General features: G+C 44.2%; 1 protein-coding gene across 10 annotated transcripts in view; it reads right to left on the reverse strand.

The window, feature by feature from the left end:
• plecb (plectin b) overlaps positions 1-17,158 on the reverse strand; it is a 189,204-nt gene that overhangs the window by 114,084 nt on the left and 57,962 nt on the right. Inside the window, exon 1 of one of the 10 annotated variants that reach the window (XM_045704632.1) lies at positions 13,265-13,436. The exons of 8 other annotated variants lie outside the window; for them this stretch is intronic. In XM_045704632.1, coding sequence (XP_045560588.1) covers positions 13,265-13,292 — 28 coding nt within the window. In that variant the 5' untranslated portion in view covers positions 13,293-13,436. Of the gene's footprint in view, positions 1-13,264; positions 13,437-17,158 lie in introns of those variants that run through there. One more of the 10 variants, XM_045704627.1, reaches the window with a different exon arrangement.

Here is a 17,158-nt window from a genome sequence, read left to right on the forward strand (position 1 = left end):
GGAAAAAAAGAATGTGGGAGAGGTAGGAGTGCTCTGACCAAGACTTCAAGGCATGCACCTCAACCATCCACCTGTCCAAAGGAAAGATAAACAGCTAGCAGCTAGCTGGCTGGCTTGCCTCCTAACTGTCTTAGGAATGTCGTATCAGTCTGGTTTGTCTCCTACCTGTCTTAGGAATGTCGTTTCAGTCTGGTTTGTCTCCTACCTGTCTTAGGAATGTCGTATCAGTCTGGTTTGTCTCCAACCTTTCTTAGGAATGTCGTATCAGTCTGGTTTGTCTCCTACCTTTCTTAGGAATGTCGCATCAGTCTGGTTTGTCTCAAACCATTCTTAGCAATGTCTTATCAGTCGGGTTTGTCACCTACCTTTCTTAGTCCCGCACCAGAAGCGGTCTCCCAGTGGGTCGCCCATTGACCTCTCAGCCATGTCCGTGGCGCTTTGAACTCTCAGTGTCACCTCAGGTTCTCCTGGGTCCATCCATTCCAACCCTCTAGACCATATAGACGATACTAAACCTTCCACCACCTCCACTGCCTTAGGCCAGAATTGAACCACTCTTCTCCCCCATGTGAATCCTATTGCCCGTCTTGTCTTGTAGATCCACACTGCATGCAAGATGTGACAAGGAAGAGAAGGATGGGGTGGATGGAACAAGGGCTTCTTTTCATCTTATGCCCAATGTGCCCATAAAGACAAAGCAACATCTGAGTAGACCTACACCATAAATCTGAGGCCTTGCCAAGAACCAATGTGTCCTCCTCTGGCTCCTGCCTGCCCGCCCCTCTCTCTCTCTCTCATTACCCCATACATCTAAGAGCACACACACACATTGTTCCAGAAACACTCTGTCAGACCAGACACACACACACACACACACACACACACACACACACACACACACACACACACACACACACACACACACACACACACACACACACACACACACACACACACACACACACACAGGGCGCCTTGTCCCTGGAGGCCTCACAAATTTCAGCCTTGTTGATTAAGACGAAGGTCGGACATTGTCATGGAGCGATAGAGAGGCAAAGAGAAAACTAGAGGAGGGACAAAAGCAAGGAGTGATTCTGGCCCGCTTCGCTTATACCCAGTCTTACTCAGTAAAAGCAGCAATGCAGTATTGCATTGTTACCCAAGTTCACCCCACAGTCAATCTTCGCCTCTCTTCTATTCTATCCTACTCATCCCTGAGTTCATGGAGGAGAGCATTTAGGCCTTGTCCAGGTTGTTAAAAGAAACATTCTGTTCTTCTGCAGACAGTTGGAGGCTGAAAGGAGTGTTGAGGCCTAGGGAGAAAGTGACAAGAGATCCAGATATCCTCCCTTAATCAAGCCTCCATAACAGTTAAAACCTGTATTAATAATCAATACTTTCTTTGTTTTGAGTGGCTGAGGAAGGATTACCCAAATTGTTAACATTTTTGAAGAGGACCTGGGCTGGAAGATAACATTCGCAACACATTTGGGACACATGGATATGAGTCAGTGCACTTGGCTGGATGCCTTCTCAGTGGATTTAACAACGCACTTTGAAGGATAGGATCAAGATAGGAAAGATAAGTTAAACACCATTGTGCAAATTTCAACACTAAAATAATTGTGCAGGCGTCAGACCTGTCTCTACTTGCTTTCCCAGACTGCACTGGTGATGACTCTTTTATAAAGGTTTTCCAACTCTGGGTCTCATTTGAACATGTAGAAACGCCTGTAGCATTATTGCCATTTTTAATCACAAGAGCAGTGTGGAATTGCTTAAGATAACATGGACACTGTTCACTAAGAGTTGCATCAACATTGTTTGCATAAGACACACCACAACCAATACCATATCATGAACTTCTTCTTACACTATTCACAAGGCCGTTTCTGGAGTGATAAGTGTTATTGATTATCTCCTGCACTTCCTGTCGGAGTTTGAAATGGAACTAAGATGGAGGAGCAGGGAGAAAATGTCCGTCGGGCCGGGAGTGCCAGCCAACACCGGGCTCGGCCCGTTTGCGCCACCCAGAGCCCGGCGGCTGCGCCAGACCAGAGGGAAGCATTCATTCCACAGTGTCGATATGATTAATGAAGTTCAACTACACAGCAGGGGAAAGCTACAGTAGAGGAAGGATCTGGGTGACAAAGACTAAGTCTCACACTCAAAAGTGTCCCACAGTAAAACAAAAGGGCAGCAGTTGAGTCGGTGTTGAGGGAGCAAAAGCACAATAAAAACCTTGGGAATGTTTGTGCTATGACTCAGCGACATTCAGCGACTACAAAACCACACACGGGAGTGGTCATGCTGATCCACGTGTTGCCATAGAGACGCCGCCTGTAAATGGGACACAGACTAGGCAAATACAGTACTGTCTGTGGCTGAGGTCGAAAGAACGTGGCTGTTGCCCCAGCAACCGTCCCCGAAACAAAACTGACACAAGATACCCTTCCTTACTGGCAGTGACTTGAGTAGAATTTGCATTGCAGCTTGAAGAGGCTTCGTTGTATTATATTTTTAGACAGGCGTCCTGAAAATCAACTTATAGTCAACATTTAAACCAACAAACACACACACACACAAAAGTATGCACACAGGCACAGCGGGCACAGCACAAATGAACACACAATAAGGAGATTTATTATCCACATTTTGCCCATAAAAACCTCTCCATCTGGAGAGAATAAATCAGTCGCATTCTTTCCGCTGAGCGGAACAGGAGGGGAAAAAAATTCCTGGAAGAACTGCCATTCGTAGAAGCAGATTGCTGTAATTTATTTAGCTTGTTTGTGGCTGAGAAAAGAAAGGGTCCTTTCTCTTAACAGCTCTGGACATCAATATCAGCAGTAACTTTCCAACATTGTCATTCCTCTCTAGCTATCATCAAATGGACTGTCTATGAGCTGATCTCTCCACAAGGGAGCTCTTTGTGATTCCAGGGACACAGTAGTCAGAGACAGCAACATAGCAGGGTCTGTCCATTCTGCAGGCTTTAGCTGGAGAACCAGAAAGGGAACTATCCCGAAGCTCTTTAACTGAATCCTTAAACCAACTATCATGTGTGTAGTACCCATCTTAATGACCTACTATAACCTACAGTACAGCTCTCCCAGCAGTCAATGTAAGTTGTTAGGTTTGAGCAGATGTGTGAATAGCAGCCTAATAGAGAATATATAAAGATATATTCAATAGTTGAAACATTTTGAAAAGTGAGGTAAGCGGGCAAATAAAATACATCAAGTAGACCCTCTGGTTAAAATACTATAGCAACCCTAGTTCAATAGCAACCCTTTAGCAACTCTATAGCAACCCTAGTTCAATAGCAACCCTATAGCAACCCTAGTTCAATAGCAACCCTATAGCAACTCTATAGCAACCCTAGTTCAATAGCAACCCTATAGCAACCCTAGCTCAATAGCAACCCTATAGCAACCCTAGTTCAATAGCAACCCTTTAGCAACCCTAGCTCAATAGCAACCCTATAGCAACCCTATAGCAACCCTAGTTCAATAGCAACCCTATAGCAACCCTAGTTCAATAGTAACCCTATAGCAACCCTAGTTCAATAGCAACCCTACAGCAACTCTATAGCAACCCTAGTTCAATAGCAACCCTACAGCAACCCTAGTTCAATAGCAACCCTATAGCAACTCTATAGCAACCCTAGTTCAATAGCAACCCTATAGCAACCCTAGTTCAATAGCAACCCTATAGCAACCCTAGTTCAATAGCAACCCTATAGCAACCCTAGTTCAATAGCAATCCTATAGCAACCCTAGTTCAATAGCAACCCTATAGCAACCGTAGAGGGATAGATCAGCCATAATCCAAATGGAAGTAGTGCATCTCTTAACTGGAAGCGTGAGAACATTCTTTTTGCTCTACGACTGCAATATTTCAGTACAATTCTTGTACATTTTTCAGATTTTTATTTTATTTTTGAGGAAAGCAAAGAGGGGCATTCCTTAAACATTGAATAACGTGTATTCTAAGTGTATGCTCTGAGCGAGGGAAAATAAGCAGTTCCTGAAATCCTCTCATACCATCTTTATGGAGGTGAGGAGAGACAGGCGACGCCCAATGGCAATGACTGACAGCTATGAAGTCAACCATGAAGTGAGTCAAACCACCTATACAGATGTGCTGGAGGGAGAGATGAATGGTAAAGGTGTACATTTAGGCTGAACGCAAGGACACTATAGGAAGTAACAATGCCAAGAAAAATCACCAGAAACTCAAGTGAAGCAATATATACACTATATATAAACGTAAGTATGTGGACACCCCTTTAAATTAGTGGATTCGGCTATTTCAGCCACACCTGTTGCTGACAAGTGTATAAAATCGAGCCACCGCCATGCAATCTCCATAGACAAACACTGGCATTAGAATGCCCTTACCGAAGAGCTCAGTGACTTTCAACGTGGCACCGTCATAGGACGCCACCTTTCCAACAAGTCAGTTTGTCAAATTTCTGCCCTGCTAGAGGTGCCCCGGTCAACTGTAAGTGCTCTTATTGTGAAGTGGAAATGTTTAGGCGCAACAACCACTCAGCCACAAAGTGCTGAAGCGCGTAGAGCATAAAAATCGTCTGTCCTCGGTTGCAACATTCACTACCGAATTCCAAACTGCCTCTGGAAGCAACGTCAGCACAATAACTGTTTGTCGGGAGCTTCATGAAATGGGTTTCCATGGCCGAGCAGCCACACACAAGCCTAAGATCACCATGCGCAATGCCAAGCGTCGGCTGGAGTGGTGTAAAGCTCGCCGCCATTGGACTCTGGAGCAGTGGAAATGCATTCTCTGGAGTGATGAACCACGCTTCACCATCTGGCAGTCTGAATGACAAATCTGGGTTTGGCGGATGCCATGAGAATGCTACCTGCCCCAATACATAGTCCCAACTGTAACGTTTGGTGGAGGATAAATAATGGTCTGGGCTGTTTTTCATGGTTCGGGCGAGGCCCCTTAGTTCCAGTGAAGGGAAATCTTAACGCTACAGCATACAATGACATTTTAGACAATTCTGTGCTAACCAACTTTATGGCAACAGTTTGGTGAAGGCCCTTTCCTGGTTCAGCATGACAATGCCACCATGCAAAATGAGGTCCATACAGAAATGCTTTGTCGAGAGTGGGGAAGAACTTGACTGGCCTGCCCAGAGCCCTGACCTCAACCCCATCAAACACCTTTGAGATGAATTGGAACGCCGACTGCGAGCCAGGCCTAATTGCCCAACATCAGTGCCCGACCTCACTAACGCTTGTGGCTGAATGGAAGCAAGTCCCCGCAGCAATGTTCCAACATCTAGTGGAAAGCCTTCCCTGAAAAGAGTGGAGGCTGTTATAAAAGCTAAGGGGGGGGGGGGGACCAACTCCATATTATTGCCCATGATTTTGGAAAGAGATGTTCGACGAGCAGGTGTCCATATACTTCTGGTCATGTAGTGTATTTGCAGAGACGAAGAAACTTCAGAGACCTTTCCCATGACCTAACTATGCTTTAATATACCGTAAGTTGAGCCCTTAGAAATAGAATTACTGGAATTCTATTTCTATGGTTCAGCTCCTTCTCAGCGTGTTTCCTCTTATGAGAAGAGCAGGTGGGACCTTCACTAGCAGTCTATAAATGTTGGAGTCCTAAATGTCGCAGTCCTAACTTCTGTCCATAACACAGTTGAACTGAGTTATTACACAACATCAACTCAAGACAACATGCCAAATAGATAGAGTTGGCTGTTAGAACTCATATTACTCTCATAAAAAAGCCAACATCACTACAATTTGGTGTCATTGGCTGTTGTAAATCAAGGATCTGTCCCAAAGATAACCGTGCAACACCAAGGTAAAAGATTAGGAGGATATTTATAAACGCGACTCAATAATCCAAGAGCACCATCTGGTAACGCATGTTTGTTTTCCTTTTCTAACGCGGCGTCTTAGAACAACAAATTCACCACACCCAAAGTTACAGCGCAGCAGAGCAATTACAATATCACATGGCGGTTACGGTTGCGAATGATTGCAGAGGGGAGTGGTTCAGTGGTGGTTGAGATGCTAAGCCTTTAGCCCACGTCAACTCAACAGCATTAGGATACACTGCGTTAGAAAAGGTTTGAGTCCTCCTGCATTAGGCTATTTCTATAACCCAACATATCATGAACAAAATGATCGACCTGCGCACCAATTCGTTTTAATACAGTACCTGACATTTTCTGGGCTCTTAATATCTAGCATTTTCTCATGTCACCAGTCACCGTCGCTGCAAGAGGTGACATTTACTTTGCCTTCGCTTATCAGCACAGCTGGACTGGGTCTCGCCCTATCCTGTTTTGCACTGTGAGTACCTAGCAAAGCAAACACGCTCCTTCTAACAGAGAAAGAGCCAGTTCAAACAACAGGCAGATGATACTTTCTCTTCACTCCTTCATTTCAGCGCTGGTCATATAAGAAAAGCCTACAGTATGTGGGCCTCTCAGACCCCCTCCCAGAAGAGGCTACGGGCAACAGTGTGAGTTGCAGTGTGTTCACATTTTGTCCTTCAGAGTGTGGATTTGTGGGGGGGGGGGAGAGAGACAGAGAGCGAGTGAGAGTGAGAGAAAAAGAGTGTGAGAGAGAGAGAGAAAAGCACGGTATAGTAAATCTATGGCCAGCAGCCTATCATGTTTCTCCCCTGACAACTCTGAGCTCCCCAGAGAGTAGTGGTACAGTAACCTATCAGGGCCAACAGAGACAACACATCAAAGTCAACGAACATACTTCGATCTCATGGAGGATTTAGACAATTATACAATATGGGCAAATGTTATCCTGTGGTGGAAGGTGGAGGTAGTCTCTCCCAGAGAGATTCATAGCTAGCTTAAGATTTGATAATGGCTCGCAAGAATAAAGATGAGCTGACATACTGTAATAACACTGGTGGATGGAAAGTGATACCAGCCTCCCTAGAGAAGAATTGAATGCCAACCAGATGGATTTACTTTCAGAATAACCTACCTTCGATTGTCTCGCAGAAAGAGGACACATGCGTGGTGTGCCCAGGTTGTTGCATGATGAATTGCATGCCCTCAGGTGCTAAAATGACACCTACACACTCTGTGTGCTGTCTAGAACCTAAAAGGGTTTGTCGACTGTTCCCACAGCAGAACCCTTTGAAGAACCCATTTTGGTTCCAGGTAGAATCCTTTTGGGTTCCATGTAGAATCCTTACCACAGAGGGTTCTACATAAAACCCAAAAGGGTTTTACCTGGAACCAAAAACGGTTCTCCTTACGGCGACAGCCGAAGAACCCTTTTGGAACCATTTTTTCTAAGAGTGTACTCTAGCCTGGCTAGCAAGAGGGTTGTAGTCCATGGCCTGCTCAACCATGCACCTCAACTGTTACTTTATCAGCATGCTATCTCTAACTATACTTCCATTCTACATGTTTTTGTAGACCGCCTGCTGCTTTCTGAGGGTCTGCAAAAGACATGTAAACGCATGTACAGTCATGAGTCTGTTGACTCTAGATACTTGAAAGTAAATTGCTAAACACACACACACACATTCTTCACATACTGAGTTCACGAAACTGGATGGAAAGTCCAAAGTTAGAGCAGATGTGTTGCTTTATCTACACCACCCATCCTAAAAAGAAAAAGAACCATGCAGCTCTACCAATACTGCATCATGGTGGTGACCTCTCCCAGTCTCCCGTTTTGAGCAAGTCCTCTCACTCAGGTGTTTCTCATCTACAGTAGGTGTTACAGCACCTGCACAGGTCAGAAGGGGCGTGAACCATTCCAGAGAGTTGTAAGATGCTAGTATAAGTGGTCTGGGAACAGGGCAAGTCACAACCCAGCCTTTCAACTTCACTAGAGGGGCCTCTCTTTCAAGACAGCATAAAAGAACAACACTGCTACAGGGATGTTTCAGTATGATTAACACATGTTGTGTGCATGTTCCTGCATGCGCATGTAAGGAATTTCATATCTACATGCCAGTGATTCCATTTCCCAAATGCGCCACCTTGGAGACAACTGTTATTACCGCACTGTCCATCGCTGTTCACCTTGAAACACTCGATTATCCCCTAACTATTTGATACAAGGCAGCTCCCTGCACAACTACACTGGCCTGAAACTCAATGCATCATTGTGATAGATTTGGCAAAGAAATTGAAAGGCTGCACGCCTACATCTGTACACATTGTCCTGTCATCTCGTATACAAATCCCAGCAAATGCAAATGCAAAACAGCACCACCGCTAACATAATTTCCAACCATTACAATAACATTATCTGTCCGACATTTTCTCCGACATTTACCTACGCCTTTATGTGGATTCCTTCTATCCCTTATGGTATGTTCATGTTATTAGAGTATTGTACTTCTACTGAGACAGATGGCAGCAGACCCCGGTGTCCCACCCTTCCTTCTGATGATTCAAACAACAGAAGAAGAACTCATTAGTTCATTGCATATTATTTGAACACATTTTTTTTTTACTAGGTATAGGCAATGTAAATCTTCAATATGTTCGCAACTAGTAAAGCATACCAAGACAAAACATGTCAATTTTAACAACCTGTGACTCTTTCAAAGTCTTATGTCTCAGAACCCATCCGTGTGAGAGGCGGTTGAACTTTCCGTAGTTGGCAGGAGTAAACCTCCAGGGTAAATCTTGAACCGTTCTTCCTTCCGTTAAAAGAGAACAATGGGATCAGACTACAACTGAACTGTTAAAATGCATCTTTCACATCTGACTTTTGCAAACAAACACAATAATTGAATAGTAGAGTAAGCAACATGTCTTGAGCTTTCAGAAGGGATTCGTGATACTGAGGAGTCTAGGCTATAGGTTAGTAGTAGATGCTTCAGTGATAGATTTATGGTCGCTGTAGGAGTGTGCACTCTATATAATCCTCCTGACACATCAACCTAGTTTGCACTGAGACCTCACACCATGACAAGGCCTGGATGACTTGCCAACATTGCCACCTACTGGGATAAAAGAGTAGAGCCATGTGTTCAAAATGTGACATATTACGCTTTGGCCATAAGTCAATAGGCTTACTTTTCATCCCCCCAAATGGAAGTATAATTATACTGGTATAATCTACTACTAACTGTATATCAATGTAGACATGATCTACTAATACAAGTTCAATATTACTTCCCTACTAGAGACAAAGGTTACTAGGTCTACTTCAAATATCAAGTCAAATACTGACACCTAGCCATTTACTGACATGACACTGTATAATTTACCTGGGCATCTACCTTTTAAAACGCAGCAAGTGCCCATATACCCTATTGTTGTCTACTTTAGCCTTTAAACCAAAAAAAGTAACGCCTTTGTAGCTTGTCATTACGCAATGTGTTTATTTCGGAATGTTCCAAAACGAGAGTGACGTTTTTTTTTAAATTAACTTTAACTCGAACTAGGCTACTATGAAATAACATCCACTACAGCTGGCCTGAAACTGAGGTCACTCCAACCTGCCCTGTGTATTTACCAACCACGAAGCCCTGCTGCCATTTCCCAGTGCATAACCATCACTACGTTAAATCACCACCTCTGAACCAGAGGACCTCTATAGAGTAGCCTTAAAATAGGCCTCGTCTAAAAGAGGCAATGGTTTACAAGAGCCGGCATCTTTGAATAACAGCTGATTTACGGACTCATCTACTCATCAGTTATCTATTACGAGGGTGGTATCCTCAGAGGAACTAACACCCAAGATTCCGTGATTCAAGATGTTTAACAGTGATGTAGGCCTTGTCCCAGATCTGTTTGTGCCGTCTTGCCAGCTCTTATAGGAGTTGACAAGACAGAACAGACAGATCTGGGAACAGGCAAGTGAGTGATGATTGTGGGTGTGTGTGGGGGGGGGGGATGTTACGGGTGACGGACGGGCTGTTCTGTGCACTTTGGAGATGGACAACAATCAAAGAGCACAATCAGAATCTGGGAGGGGAACAATCTGAACTCTTAACTACTTCTACTCTCTGAACTCTTAACTACTCCTACACTGGAACATTCCAGGATAGTCACCACTCCTGGAAGGATGCAAACCAGCTGCACAAGGGCCAGAAAGACTCAAGCCTGTCAAGCCTCAAGGGAGCATGTCAACAAAAAAAACAACATTGTAACTTTGTATTATTGACTTAAATATACCCTACTTTATTGAGAAATGTTCTTCTCTGGGGAAACACACACATATACATTCACGTGCCATTATACACATGCACATGCCCACACCCACCCACCCACCCACTAACCCACGACAATCAGAAACTCTCCATAATATGCTCCCATTGGCAGTATGTTCCTCAGAGCTGGTGTTTACTGTAACGCCCATCAATACCAGTAGGAAGAAAGACTGCAACACTGGAGGGACTTGGTGGAGAAAAACACACCCTTGGCCATTGTCATCCAATAATTCCCAAATGCACACACACACACACACACACACACACACACACACACACACACACACACACACACACACACACACACACACACACACACACACACACACACACCGAGCCCTCAACTCTCTCCCTTTCTCCCTCTCTCTGAATGCATTCTGCCTCGACCAGCCAAACTGCAATCTCAGTCAGACTGCAGTTTTAGGCTTTTCCTAAACTCAACTGGCATTCAAAGCCACAACAAAAATCAGACAGACACGCTCCTTATTCCATTCCATGGGAGGTCTCGAAGGAGACACAGAAGGACCTTTCACCCTTAGACAGACGCAGACGCACATGTACACACTCTCCATTAAAATACTCTTAATGAGAAGGAGCCTTGCCAGTGGCCACTAGACTAGGAATCAGCTGCAGCCTCAGATTAAGTAGGACAGACAGACGGGCTGATCTGGAGAGGTAACTGCTTAGTGTTTAGAAGAGGAGCCAGTAACGGTGGCCTAAATAGCTCACTTAACCTCTACAGTACAGCACTGATGCCAGCTGTTCCCATAAAGGACTGGTCTGGTCTGGATTAGTTTGAAGTGAATCTCAAGTCTTTCATCAATTCATTGCGTTCCCCCCCAGGGCCTTTTCATACAATGAGTTGAGAGGGAGGCAGAGAGAGGGCTATCGACAAAAGAGTTTTAATGATGGGGGTGTTATTGAGAAAGGCAGAGGGTGAGAGGGTGAAGAGTATAGAGAAAGCAGTATGTGTCTGTGTGTTACTGTAGGCCATGTTCAGACAAACTTTATATTCGTCAAAAACAGATTGAAACAACATGTCATTTAACAGGTCTGTCATTTATTGGACCTTTGACAGACAAGCGGGTGTGTATGTGTGCACAGTGTAGTGCATCCATCTGTCTGTATAGGCCTTGTTGCATTCTGTGTGTGTATATATATATATATATATATATATATATATATATATATATATATGGGATGCTGGCCTTCTAGGCAGAGTTCCTCTGTCCAGTGTCTGTGTTCTTTTGCCCATCTTAATATTTTATTTTTATTGGCCAGTCTGAGAGATGGCTTTTTCTTTACACCTCTGCCTAGAAGGCCAGCATCCCAGAGTAGCCTCTTCACTGTTGACGTCGAGTCTGGTGTTTTGCGGGTACTATTTAATGAAGCTGCCATTTGAGGACATGTGAGGCGTCTGTTTCTCAAACTAGACACTCTAATGTACTTGTCCTCTTTCTCAGTTGTGCACCGGGGCCTCCCACTCCTCTTTCTATTCTGGTTAGAGACAGTTTGCGCTGTTCTGTGGAGGGAGTAGTACACAGTGTTGTACGAGATCTTCAGTTTCTTGGCAATTTCTCACATGGAATAGCCTTAATCTCAGAACAAGAATAGACTGATGAATTTCAGAAGAAAGTCTTTGTTTCGGGACATTTTGAGCCTGTAATCGAACCCATGCTCCAGATACTCAACTAGTCTAAAGAAGGCCAGTTTTATTGCTTCTTTAATCAGAACAACAGTTTTCAGCTGTGCTAACATAATTGCAAAAGGGTTTTGTAATGATCAATTAGCCTTCTAAAATGATAAACTTGGATTTGCTAACACAACGTGCCATTGGAACACAGGAGTGATGGTTGCTGATAATGGTCCTTCGTAGATATTCCATAAAAAATCTGCCGTTTCCAGCTACAATAGTCATTTACAACATTAACAATGTTATTTTAATTGACAAAAATTGACCAAAAAAAATGTGCTTTTCCTTCAAAAACAAGGACATTTCTATGTGACCCCAAACTTTTGAACGGTAGTGTATATACAGTTGAAGTCGGAAGTTTACATACACTTAGGTTGGAGTCATTGAAACTCGTTTTTCAACCATTCCACAAATCTCTTGTTAACAAACTATCGTTTTGGCAAGTCAGTTAGGACTAACTGACCTAAGACAGGGAATATTTACTAGGATTAAATGTCAGGAATTGTGAAAAACTGAGTTCAAATGCATTTGGCTAAGGTGTATTTTATCTTCCGACTTCAACTGTGTGTATGTGTTTGAGGTAGACAGATTAGTATGTAGTGGAGGGGAAATCGAGGGCAGGTGGGTAGTGTTGCTTAATCCTGCAAAACAGCAAACAGAGTCACTCACATCAACGATTAGGCTTGGGATTCTTATGACATTTTAAATAACCCTTTTTTTGCTTGTTGGGGCAGTCTAGAAATAGAACATCAATCATCACATCATACCATTTGACTAGGTTACACATACAGGACCAAGCCAGAGGTATAAGGACAACAAAACCAAGACCCCTAATTAGTAAAAGGTATACACAACCATTACCAGCACTCAAGCTTGCGGTCTTGTCTACCCTGCAAGCACAGACAGAAGGAGCACACAGTAAACTAGCTGTACTGTAGCATAAAACAGCCCATTGGCAGTCAGCCAGGCTGAACTTTAAGAACCAGGCTCAATACATTATGGTTGTTGATGTCATCAAGTTTTATGCACTAATCCCTGTAGATGTGCAGAGAGACCACACATGCATCTCCCCATATCTCATTCCCATACACGTGCGCGCACACACACACCCACCTTATGCCTTTGTAACCGTGAAGTAAATACGGTGCAGAAGGATCTGAACTCCCCTGGCCTACAGTATGCAGCCCCTGGATACAGACAGACAGACACCGGTCGTGTGTTGGCTCTAGTCTGCTATGGTGTCTATACTCCCCGGCTAGTCCAGAGGGTCTGTCACGCATACTCTGCACCTGCGTTTGTTTCCTCCACCATTCTAAGGTTTCTTCACTTTCAGCGTTCCACATTTGTACCCACTAACACAATCCGCTGTCTTACCTTTGGTCGAGGAGTAGGGAGAAGACATGCCTTAGCAGCTCCTGAGACCTTTGGAACTGCAGGAGCTAGGTCTCTTGAGATTCCTTGCTGAAGCGTTTCTTTTGCTTTTCTCCCTGTCTCTTGATCTCAGTTTGTGCAGCCTGGTTTCTGTCTTTCTCTGTCTATCGTCCTCTCCCTTTCTAACACGTCACGCCTCGTAGTTCCACAGAATAGGAGTCCCCCTCCCCCTTCACAGGTTAGAGCCGCCCTCACTCATAAGGCCCATGTAAGCACCGCTTGTGTGAGAGAGAGAGTGTGTGTGTGTGTATGAGTGTGTCAATGCAGCGCTCAAGTGCTTTGAGAGAGGCGAGGTATTCACATCAGCAACAAAGGCCAGCGGGGAATAAAAAAAACTTCAAAAGAACAGGACAAGAATGCAGAATGAGAAAATAGTTCTGCATTCGATTCAGTGACAAATGCAAACCAGCCAACCACTGACACTGTGCACTTGAGACGTGAGACGCAGGCTCATGATTCATTATAAGGAGACAAGTGCAATGCTTTGACGACATCCCCAGCTGCCATCCTCTACTGCTCGGTTCAGCGCTTAGCTAGCGGCGTTAAAACAGTTTGCACCTCCTGAGAGATCCTGTGGTAGAGTGAAGTCTATATCCTGACTGACAGCCAGACGGACAGATAGCCAGACATGCAGACGGAGATACAGACGGATGGACAGACAGAGGACGCCTTGATGAAAGCAGCAGTGTGTGGGGGGGAGACTATCACCACAGAGTTCCATGGAGGCGGAGGGTCGAGGTGGTTAAGTGTTCTGGCACAGTGACAGAGTGGTTCAGTGGCATGGCCCTCTGCCAGCCCTACTGACGGAGCGGGGGGATACAGTCTGTTTGGGAATGCAGTAGAATACAGAATGTGTCCTACATAGAAACAATCTACTAGCCCCTTAACCTAAACACCACATGTAGATGTGAAAGAATTAGACAGGTGTAAGAAATATGGTAATAGCTCCACCTTGCCCTCTAGTAAACTAAACGGATACTTTAGACCATATTGCTTGTGCCCAACCAATTATTTAGGATCTATACAAGTCTATGTAAGTCCAAGGGGTAGGGCTAGACGTTGTTTCTTGACCTTTGTGCAGCCTTTATATTGAGTAAGTACAAAGCAGAGAGGTGTAGTGCGCAACATCAGCATTGATACGTCGCTGTAACACTAAAGAACGTGTAGCAGTTGCAGCGCAGGTGTGTTACTACACGTGTAGCTTCACGGTGGTGTAGTTCAAAAAGGTGCAGTGTTGAGCAGCTGGAGATTGACGATGCTATGTGCACGCAGTTAACCATTTACAGTTATCATGGCCTAAATGGCACACCGTACGTAAGCACAGCACAAGGTAAGTATGACTGCAGCAGAACGCAAACACTGACCTTAAAAGACGGAGACAAATCTTTTTTTACAAATCTTAGTAACACCAGCTGGAGTGGAGGGGTTAACGGAGGCGAGGGATGTGATTGTTACGGCGGTGAGGGACGTGACTGTTTGTTTTGTGGGCGATTTTATTTTTTTAAACGCGGAGAATGTTTGTCGTTTTCGTCCAATTCCATTTATTGTAATCTCCCATAAAAAAAAACATGTTTTTGCAAAATACCAAACAAATCTCTTCCTTTTCCGTGGCAAAAAATTTTGCTACGGTGCGCACTAATGAGTAAAACCCAGCTGCACCCTGTTTCTGCTTCTGTCCTGATCACATATTAACCACCAGCAGAGGGACACTTCACCCAGGGAAAGCCCTAACCTGCAGCCGTGGAGGGACATGCCTTATGTTTATCTACTGTACTGTCTACTGCTCCCCTGGGCCTCACAATCACTGTGAATAGCTTGACGACAGAGGTGGAAAACAGTCCTGTGATGCATTTCCTACCAGTGATGACCATGTCAAAGGAATGTCCTGCTTTCAGGAAGCTTGTGTCGCTGGTGTGGCAGAGTGGTTGTGGGAAATTGGGAATTGACGTGAAACCACAGGAACGCAGGTCTGAATCCCATGTGGGGACATTTTGGAAATGTTGAGTTGAACTAATAAAGATGTATGAGTGCATGACTCAGCATTGTTTGTTCAACAGTAATAGGATATTGCTGACAATGGCTATATTCACTTAAAAGTTTGTTATTACTAACTAGTTCAAGGGTTCTCAACCTTTTCTGTTCAGGCCAACTGAAATGCTTTTAAAATCCCCTTACATAAGAGATCGTTCAAAAGAAGCTATCCTTGAGAGGTTATCCAGGGACAGTGTTTTGATATCTAAGGCAGTATTTCCATATCCCACTCACATACGTACACACACAACTACACACACGCACACACTCACACTCACACCCATCAACATCGTCCTCAGAATCAAGGCCAGAGTGTTTGATGGGATTCCCAGATGAAGTAACTGGGATAAACTGGGAAGGACAACCGTCGGATGGGAGATCCCATTCCCTGCCCCACCAAAACAAGAAGACATAAACAATACCAGACAATGGGACCAGCAGCCACCCAGCCATCGTTCTACACGCCAAAACACTGTAGCCACCTCCGCTAGTATACAGTAGCCAGCTGACTGGCTTCAGTAGCCAGCTGACTAGAGTATGATAGCGATCATCAGTGGTAAATCACAGGGTTACTGTTGTGGTTTCAGGACTCTCAGACTAGACATAGGAATGGATCAGATAAAACTGAACAGGACGTTCTGATTTTCCCTGATAGAGCAGGCAGCGACGCATCCCCCCTCCTGTCATTGGCAGCTGAGCGGAGGAATCGATGGGCTCTTGTCTGTCTGTCTGTCTGTCTGCTCACTGATTATTAACCATTCCCAGTAAGTCAAGCATCTACCAAAGCGCTATTGTTACATTCTGACTGCCACCATACCATCAGTGATCAATGGGAAAGCCAAACACTTGGGTAAATAACTTAAGAGTAATGAGATGTCGATCAGGGCCACTGCCCTGCAAAGGGTGTTGCCTTCGGATAGAACATTACAGTAAATCAAGGTCCTGTTCATGAGCTGTTAAACCCGATGTCCTGGCTCAAACAACAAACTTGGCCCCTCATACTGTACTACCCTGACCAACTAGTCGTAGGCTAATCTTCACTTCCAATTGGCTCATTTGAACCCTCTGCTCTCCAATGCAACTCTTCCCCAATCCCCATCTTATTCAGAGCGATATATCGGTTCACCTATATTATTGGCCGATATTGGCCTTTTACCGAGATATCTGTGTCGGCTAATAATAACTGATAATCAATCAATAGGAATTGGATCCCAAAAAAACATATTGGTCTATGTTTGAAACCATAGTAGGAAATGGATGTCCTCAAATCAACAGTAGATGGCAGAAAAATGGTCCAAGCAACAGACTGAGTGATGACAAGTCAGCCAGATATAGCCTAGTGCGGAGGGATTTTTGAGGTCGGTTCGATTTAGGTTAGGTTTAAAAAATATATCTAATTATCAAATAATGACATTAAAATGATTTAAGAACTTTTTATTGGAAATTCCAAAGCCCAATATAGTGAACAATCAATTGCCAAAACATTGAAAACATGTCATTCTCTTTGTCAGGTCCACATTGCGTAGACATCAACAGAAAACGAGGAAATTATAAGGAAAAAATAAATATGTATATTACTTCATTTATAATTTTTCATACCTTAAATTCATCATCTCATCTCTGCTCAAGCAGAAGCAAGCAGCCAGCCAGCCAGCCAGCCAGCCAGACATCCAAACGTTATCTCTATGCGCCCCATACTGTACTGTCTTTGAGACATCCTATTTAGCTAGGCTAGTCACTAGCTGGCTAGCTAGTAGCTGCCTAAGTATGCTGCAGAGCTGTCTGACAAAATTATTTGACTAGTTC

This window comes from Salmo salar, chromosome ssa02, assembly GCF_905237065.1.
Source record: "Salmo salar chromosome ssa02, Ssal_v3.1, whole genome shotgun sequence".
Classification (NCBI taxonomy): Eukaryota; Metazoa; Chordata; class Actinopteri; order Salmoniformes; family Salmonidae; genus Salmo; species Salmo salar.